At 35.1% G+C, this 9,579-nt stretch overlaps 1 protein-coding gene across 1 annotated transcript; it reads left to right on the forward strand.

Moving 5' to 3' along the window:
* The first annotated feature begins 6,142 nt into the window (after window positions 1-6,142).
* On the forward strand, window positions 6,143-8,926 carry LOC110029585 (G-type lectin S-receptor-like serine/threonine-protein kinase At2g19130). The gene is given in 3 exon segments (XM_020731937.1): window positions 6,143-7,291; window positions 7,335-7,789; window positions 7,791-8,926. Coding segments are annotated over 3 exon segments (2,472 nt in total). The 5' UTR covers window positions 6,143-6,268; the 3' UTR covers window positions 8,785-8,926.
* Window positions 8,927-9,579: the final 653 nt, after the last annotated feature.

Genomic DNA, 9,579 nt, shown 5'->3' on the forward strand with positions numbered 1-9,579 from the left:
TTCTCTTGGTAAGAGCTTCACTTTAACTTAGAAATTTTTTATTTACACAATAGATTTTGGGAGATCCAAAAATTGAAATCTTTGATGAAAAAAATTGAAGAAAACTCATGGTGAAAAGTTTCTTACCAAATAACATTGCTTAATGAGTTAGATTTTTTATTTAGTAATTTGTTTGGACTATATTTTGATTTTCGTAGAATTTTCAAATGGCTCCTTGATTTAATATTTATTAGTTGGCCATCCGAGTACTTCGATGCACGAGGATTTGTTAGTTTCAAAATCCAACATAGTTACAATACTTAGATAGAGACCAAGAGAATAATTAAAGAGCCGGAATTTGCAAACCCGGGTGGCGAGGTTGAGAGACTGATTCTTGCCAGGAATTGGGAAAGTTCTGCTACTTCACTATCGTAGCAATTGTTTCGATGGTTCAGGAGTTTTATGCAAACCTGAGATTCACCACTGAAGATCACATCCTAGTTAGAGGTAAACAAGTTGAATTACTGCTGATCAGATCAATACTTTTTATGGTTTGAGGGGTGTATTTTTCAATGAATGTGTTGCATTTGTGATCACTTTATCATCACTGGAGGAAGTGATTGCATTTTTTGACTGATGAAAGAGGGGAATGAAAGATAAGAATAACAAGATAGTTAACTTACCTGCTTCCATGTTAAATATTCTATCAAAAATATGGCACCACTTCATTTCTGCCAGAATGTTGCCAACAAATCATTTCGCTGATGTTATAAAAGACAAAGTTGTACTCAACTATTGCATTCAGAACATGAAGGCAATAGATGTCGGTGCACATATAGTTTAGCATGCTCGGAGTATTGCTGGTAGTTCTACAACTGGAGGAATAGGATACCCTGCCTTGATTTTCACTCTATGTGAACAATCAGGAGTAGAATCCCATAGAAATGAAGAGAGATTGCAGCCACAAAATTTGAATGGGAGACATATAAATCAAAGAGTGGAATCATTTGTTGAGTCTAGAAGTGGAAGAAGGGATATGCCCCTCTACATCTGCTACAGGGGCATCTACTTCTAGATCTGTATTACCTGAAGGTATTATGGGTCAATTCATGATTCAACAGATGGATATAGTAAATATTCAAACTCAGTTAAGAAAGATATGAGCAAGAAATGCTTATAATGATGAATATTAGTAGGGGACAGTCTAACATGATATTGATTTTGAAAATGTCATGGTAAGACACCTTAGGGGTGAACCAAATGTGGACTTTCCTGCTTGCCCCATTTTCACTCCCTATACTCCCATTCATGAAAAAAAAGAAGAAGAAGAAGAAGAAGAAGAAGAAGAATAACAAGATGAATATTGATGTTTTATGAGTCTTGTTTAGTTGTTTTGATGTTGTTTGTTGTTTGTATTTGTATTGGGATATACTTTTATTTGAAACTTGTTGTAGTAAAAGACTTTTTATGTTGTGTTGTGAACTGAATCTGTAATAGTAATTATAGACTTTCACTTTTTCTGCATTTTTAATATTGTTAGTTTAGTTTTTTAGTTTTTGTATTTATGTTTTTAATTCTCTGCAAGTTCTCCATAATATTCTTTTTTATTTAATGCTTTAAAGCCTGTATGTAGTTTTACAGTTAGTACCTACAGTATACCAGAGCCTAGTTTCATAGTTAGAAATCCTCTATAGGCCAGTTTTTATTTTTCATGTAGTTATTGTTTTCTTTCACCTACTAAATTTTATATTAAAAATATTTTTAAAATCACTTAAAAATTTAAGTTTGGGGGAAAGAAAAATTTATTTTTAAAAATGAGTAAACTAAATTTTATTTTTTCCTCAATTAACTATATTTTTAAAATTAATTTATCATGACCTTGGATATTATAGTTTAACTTTAAATGACTATACTTCGGTTTATTAAGTATTGTGGTAAATTTAGGTAAAGCATTTTTAATTATGAATGTCAATTTATGAATGTCAATTCTAAAGTTCAAGATATTTGGTATGATAGGATAAGACTACGTTTTTCTATTTAAAGTAAAGAAAATTGTATTTTTAAAGTGTGTATTTTTTTAGAGTTTCATGTAAGAAGAAATGAATCAGACTTTATGAAAAATCATAAACTAATATGAATTTATAAAGTGAAGAAAGGTATAGTGTTTTAACTTTGAGAAGAGGATAGTGAAGTTCAAAATCATTAAAGGTTATCCAGATATAGTAATCCTTACTTGGAAAAAGAAAATAAAGAAATGATTGAAAAGATCCGAAAAGAAAAGAAAAAAGAGAAAGAAAAAAAAAAGAAAAGAAAAATTAGTGAGGTGAAGCTCGAGGAGATGCCTAATCAAAACTTGGCTTCACTTGAATCAACTTAAGGAAAGAGCTTTATTACATTTTCAAAACTTATATTGGAGTATTAGTAGTATTCATAGTAAAGTTTCCATGAAGTATTTTTCATATGACAATTTTAAATGTCTTTTACATAACAAATTGCAATTCTTCTTGAAATGAATAGAGATTCAGATATCTTAAAATTGATTGCCAAGTATTCCTAGACTTATAGTTATTAAAGGCTTATTCTTAAATTTTGCTATTCTATTTATTAAATAAAAGTATAGAAGTTATAAGTTAATATCTATCCTAAGTCATATGTTTTTTTGTAATAAAAGTGTCACTTGAGGACAAGTAATATTTATGTTTCGGGGATTTTAATACACCAAAATAATATATTATTTTAAGTACCTATTACCTATTTTATACTTACTTTTGGTGATATTGAACCTTAAAGATGGGTATTTTTCTGTTTTTGTTGCAGGTATATTATTTTTAGGCATTTGGAGCAAAAATGGTAAAAAGGATGAAATTTAGAGCCAAAACAACGAACTTTGGGATTCTAGCGCGTGATGCGCTAAATCAGCGAATGATGCGCCAAAATTCAGAGAACTGGCGCATGATGTGCCATATTGGCGCGTGATGCACCAGGAATGACATTTTTAAATTAAGGCGGTTTGAGACAAATTTTGCACAAATTTTCAAAGGGACACTTTTTCTATATACTTCTTAGAGTAATTCAATGCATCTAGACACTTTAAAAGGTCCTTTTATGAAGGGATATGACACTTGGATCAAATGACACATCTTTTGAATTTAAAAGAGTTGACCTTTAGAGGGAACTTTTCGAGTGAATTCTTTCAAGAGGAGGCCAAATTAAAGGAGAAGACTTCATAGAGTAAGGGGGGCTTCTGTGTATGACATGAAGGAGAGAAAGAAACTGGCGTGAGTTAGAGAGAGAGAAGAGGAGATTTTCTTCTAGGGTTGTAAGAGGAGGGGGAAGGTGAGAGATTTCTTCTTCATTACATTTTCTAAGAGAGAATTGGGAGTGATTGTGAAGAGAGAAAGGCTTGGAGAGAACTTCTACGGATTTGCTTAGGGAAGATCGTGAGATAAGTTGTATTTTTATTTCTTTTTTTTTGTAAACTTGTTTTTATTTATGAAATTTGTGTTTTCTCATATCCTTCTCATGAATTCTGAGTAGTCTTCTTTATCCTTCGCATACTTTGAATATATAGTTTTGTGAAGAATAGATTTTGTTTTCCATTGTTTTAAATGATAATAATTTGTGATGATTTGAACTCTGGTCTTCATTTACTTTTCGATACCTTTCGATCTGGCTTCGATCTGGCCAATTGAAATGTTAAAACTTGTTGAGAGACATATGTTCTTAAATGAGATATGATTTCTAAAACATAGAGAGAATCACATTAATTTTATGGGAGAGTATGTCATCCGTGAGATTGACTGCAAATAAATAGAGAAATATACTTTGTTGGGTGTAGAATTAGATATTTTAAGGTGACATTTTAAAACACCCAATTTGGTTTTGTTGATTAGAAACTAATGCGAGATTGTTAGCCCTCAATGATGGGCGTTGATGGGAGTATTAGGAGCTCTAGAGTGGCAGCCGGTATCCTCCCAGCCTAACCACAGAATTAGCGACCAAACTCTAGATTAGTCAATGTTATTTATAGCACTTGGAATACTTGGAAGATGGTAAATCATAGGATTGCTTCTATTTGGCACAAAGCAGTTTATATATATATATTCAAATGACTTCAATTTCTTCACAAAACATATACTCACTGTAAATGGGAAAGATGCTTTCTTAAATTTGAACTTTCCGTCACAACAAAAACTTCGTTTAATCTTTGCAATTTTACATTTGAAAGTATATTATTTAGTTTAGTTTAATTTCTGTAATCTTACATCTGCATTTTAATTAGCATTCACTTGAATAGTCAATTTTTAAACTTCACATTTTACTTTTATTTCTTGTTTTTATTATAAAATAAGTTTCATAATTAACTTTAGGATTTTTCAACTTCCCTGTAGGATCGATATCTAGGACTCCATTAGAGCCCTTTATTACTTAAATGATATGTATACTTGCATTGATATCAAAAGAGATTTGACAGTTTAAAAAGAGTTTTAAAAGATAAAATATTTTTATTTTTCTTAGGATTATATTGCGTATTTATTATAAATTTGCCTTCAACAAGTTTTTGGCGTCGTTTAGTGGTGCCAACTTCTTAAATATTTGCATATACAAATCTCATGTCAGTAGACCATATTTAAATATAAAAATTACATTCTTATTTGCTTCTAAGACAAGTTTTTAGCGTCATTACAAAATAAGAGATATAAGTAAGGAAAAATTAAAAATATAACCGTATACATAATAGTATTATCATATAAAATCTAAATCAATTCCCTACATGGTAAAAGATAAGCTCCAGAAAGCGTACGATGATAATCATCCCAGAGAGAAGTCTAGGCTGCCTCCTCCCATAGAGACGAGAGCCAACATAAGACGGAGGTTCAATCAAGTGACCAAGACCCATGCGAGTGATGGGTTAGAACCCCCGGTTCCAATGCCCCAGATATATTCTGGTCGAGATATCTGGGTAGATTGCGACAACTTCATCTAGCTTCAGATCCTAGTAGCAGACCGCTCTGATAGGTTGAATCGGAAAAATTATGTGGCATGTGTTCTTCCTCCGTGCAACCTTATTGAAACCTTCTCACTACTTTTCTACCAGCCCTATACAGTCTACCTACTTTTAGGATCCGGAGGCATTGAAGAATGCTTCTTCTTCTTGCTCTCCTTCTCCTTCCCATGACCTTCCTTTCATCCCCCACCGAAGCCATTGCCGTCGACCAGATGGAGGAAGGCAGAGTAGACAGAGGCTCACTGTTTTAGGATGGTTTTTTCGAAATATTAAAGATTAGGTTAATTTGTTATTTTTGAAGCTTTAAGTGGTATGTAGGTAAAATCGCATTTGATTTGAATAATTGGATCTTTTCAAAATCTGCATTTGCTCAATTTTAATGCACAATATTTAAATTTGATGAAGAGAGGATCTGCGTATCAAGCATCACTGAAGTTCCAATACAAATATTTTTTCCTAGTTTTTCAAAATAGAATATATTCTTAAATGAAAATTAAATCTCCCTTGAGAAGAGAAATGTCTTCTAAACAATCAAATTATTCATCCGTCCATTGTTGACATGGTCTCTCAGATCCAGGGAGGCCCCCAAAGACGTATTTGGTCATCTTTTGGCCTCTAGCATTTACGCAGCTGGGGACCATAAATAATTAATTTATTTGATTTTAATAATAATTTTCCTATTAGCTCTTTGAACTTTTAATTTAGTTTTCGTAAACAATTACTAGTGTCAAAGTAATTAATCAACTTGGACGAAGCATTAAAAACTAGCTGGAGTCGCTGCATGTAGGCCCAACAAAACAGTTCTCTATCGATGGTTTAAAAAATAACTCCTGCAGTTGCTTAGAGGCTTTGAAGATTCAAATTTATCTAATCAAATCAGGTTTTCTTGATGATGACAGTCAAATAGTTTTATATAATCTTTTAACTCTTTGTAGTGATTATTATTTTTTATTATTTATTTAAGATTAAATATATTATTATTTTTAAATATGACTAGAATCTAAAAATTATAAGAGCTTCTTATATGTTTTTTATTAAATAGTATTTAAAATCTCTTACCACATAAAAGAAATAGAATCAATTAAGAATATAATATTATGCAATAAATGAGACAAACAGACCTACGAAGGGTAAATAAATCCTGCTTGCCTCCATTCATATAACTGCATATTCCCAGCTCATTATTAAAATAGCGCTGTGCTTCTTCGCATTTCTTATACTTTTCTATTTTCTTTCTCACAGTTGAAGCTCCTCCATTCCGCCTTCCGCATTTCAGAAACCATGGTTGCCAGCAACAATTCATCCAGTTTTGTTACGACACTACTTATAATTTCAGCTTTCTTTCTCAACTCCTTAATTTCCATGGCAACAAACACCCTCTCTCTAGGCCAATCCCTCTCTGGAAACCAGACCTTAATCTCCGAAGATGGCACCTTTGCTCTCGGCTTATTCAAACGTGGCAAACCTTACAGATTCTACATAGGCGTCTGGTACAACAAGCTCCCAGGTCAAACGATAGTCTGGGTAGCAAACAGAAAAGCTCCCATCTTTGATCCTACAAATTCAAAGCTTCAAATCTCAGATCTCGGCGATCTCGTCCTCCTCAACAGCTCCAACAATCCAGTTTGGTCATCGAAATCCACGGCTAAAGCTGCCATAGCTATCCTGCTTGATACAGGGAACCTTGTTCTCAGAAATGGTTCAAACTCAGAAGTTGATATCTGGCAAAGCTTCGCTCACCCGACGGATACATGGATGCCTGGGGGATGGCTTGGTGTGAACAAAGTCACCGGAGAGTACCAGAGCTTGACATCATGGAAGAGCCCTGAGGACGCTACACCCGGTTTCTTTGGGCAGAGCATGAACCCTGATGGCTCAAACGAATATGTTTTGATCTGGAATGGATCAAACATCTACTGGAGAAGCGGTCTATGGAATGGCCAGTACTTCGCTAACGTTCCAGGAACCAGAGAAAACACGGTCTTCAACTTTACTTTCGTTGACAATAAAGATAGCAAGTTTGCCACATACACGATGAATGTGAAAAGTATACTTACTCGATTTGTAGTTGATTCTGAGGGGCAAGGGCTGCAATGGTTTTGGATGAGCACCACACAACAGTGGCAGACAGAGTTCACCCAGCCTCTAGCTCACTGTGATGTCTACTCTCTTTGTGGACCTTTTGGAATATGTGATGAAATGAATCTTGATTCGATTTGCAGGTGTGCTGTTGGTTTTATGCCTGCTTCAGAGCAGGAATGGGCAGTCAATGACTGGAGTTGCGGATGGTCGAGGGAATCTCTGTTACAATGCAAAAAAGATGGATTTCTTCCGCTGTATAACACAGGAATGGGCAGTCAATGACTGGAGTTCAGGATGCTCGAGGAAATCTCTGTTACAATGCAAAAAAGATGGATTTCTTCCGCTGTATAACATGAGGCTACCTTCAAATATTCCAGAGAGATTGAAAGTGATGAATGAAGTGGAATGCAAAGAAGCTTGCCTGAACAACTGTTCTTGCACCTCTTACGTTTATGACACAGATTGCTCAATATGGAAAGAGGAACTCAGGAACCTTCAGCAAACTAATGATGGTGGTGAGAAGGGAGGAACTCTATACCTCCGCCTCGTGGCATCCGATATCCCCACTTCTAGCAGCTCAAAAACAGTTGTGGTTGCTGTAGTTCTTGGACTAGTTGCCGGAGTTGCTGTAGTCTTGATAATTGCTTTCACTCTCATATGCCTAGGCAGAAGAAGGAAGGGAAGTGCCCAGGCCGCAAAAGCAGAAGGATCTTTGGCGCGGGTCAGCTGCTAAGAACTTCACTGAAAAGATTGGAAGTGGAGGATTTGGCTCAGTCTTCAAAGGAACACTTCCTAACTCCACATCAGTAGCCGTCAAGAAACTTGAAGATGCAAGGCAGGGAGAGAAGCAGTTTCGCGCTGAAGTTTGCACTCTTGGCGCAATTCAACATGTCAATCTGGTTAGACTTCATGGTTTCTGCTCTGAGGGTAGCAAAAGGCTTCTTGTCTACGAGCACATGCCAAGAGGCTCTCTTGATTCCCAGCTTTTCGGCGATAGCTTCACTGAGCTAAACTGGGAGCTAAGGTTCCAGATCATTTTAGGAACAGCAAGAGGATTGGCTTACCTTCACGAGGAATGCAGGGAACGCATAGTTCACTGTGATGTAAAACCTGACAATGTGCTACTGGATGCGGATTACAACCCCAAAGTTTCAGACTTTGGAATGTCCAAGCTTATTGGAAGAGAGTTCAGTAAGGTTTTGACGACAATGAGAGGCACTGTAGGCTATCTTGCACCAGAATGGATTGCAGGGCTACCAATCACGCCGAAGGTTGATGTGTATAGCTATGGAATGATGATCTTTGAGGTGGTTTCTGGTAAGAGAAACAACATGCATTCTGACGAGGGATGCCTGGCATTCTATCCTTCATGGGCTGCAAAAAAGGTTGTGGAAGGAGACGTTAAGAGCTTATTAGATAAGAGATTGGAAGGTGTTTATGTGGAACAATTGACAAGGGTATGTAGACTTGCTTGCTGGTGTATTCAGGACTCGGAGGATCTGAGGCCAGGAATGCGGCAGGTTGTTCAGATACTGGAGGGAGCTTTAGAGGTGAACATGCCTCCTTTGCCAGCTGCACTTCAGAATATCATAGGTAGTTGGAATCCTTCTGCGGTTTATTCATTCAGAAAAGATGATAAGGGTGAAAGCAGGAAAGAGATCAGCGAAGAATCCTATGTGAATGATCAAGATGAAGCAACTACCGTGACTCGCTAATCAAACAAATAGATTAGCTTTGCTGGTGATTGTTTGTGTTATCTCTGTGTTTTGTTTGTTAGGATCATGTACAGCTTATATATGCATATAACATGTTTCGGTAATAAAAAGAACTTGTAAATGGAGGTGGTATAGTAATTGAACTGACTTTGGTTTTTATCAACTTTTTGGTTTAGAATAAACTGATAAAAAATATTTTTAATTTATTCGTTTAGTTGATGAGAATCATTATTAAGTGTTTTTCTTAGAAATAGATATTGAAAATAGGTGGATGAATTATTTTCATAAGCTTTTCACTATGTTTCTGAAATACGATCCACCTTAGTGATTTTAATATCATTATTATTAAAAAAAATTATATTTGTACCGTCGCATTAGTAAAAAAGAAGTGGAGGCTTTAAGGAAAACTAATGGTGAAAAATCAGTAAGACTTGAAGATATCCCAATTTAAGTGTGAAAATATTTAGGAGACTTGAGTGTTTCTTGGCTTACTAAACTCTATAATATTAGTTTATAAACAAAGAAGATGCATGAGTTGTGGAGAAAGAGTAGTTATGTTCTCATTTTTAAGAACAGAGGGGATGCACAAAAGTGCGCAAATTATGGAGGAATTACGTTGATGAGTGATACTTTAAAATTATGAGAGAGGGTAATTGAACATAGGTTTAAACGTATAACAGAGATATCTTATAATCAGTTTGAATTTATGTCGGGCAAGTCTACTATGGAAGCTATACATTTATTAAGTGGTTTGACGATGAAGTACTAAGAGAAAAAGGACAATATACAAATGAT

Source organism: Phalaenopsis equestris, unplaced genomic scaffold, assembly GCF_001263595.1.
Source record: "Phalaenopsis equestris unplaced genomic scaffold, ASM126359v1 Scaffold000596, whole genome shotgun sequence".
NCBI classification, from domain to species: Eukaryota; Viridiplantae; Streptophyta; class Magnoliopsida; order Asparagales; family Orchidaceae; genus Phalaenopsis; species Phalaenopsis equestris.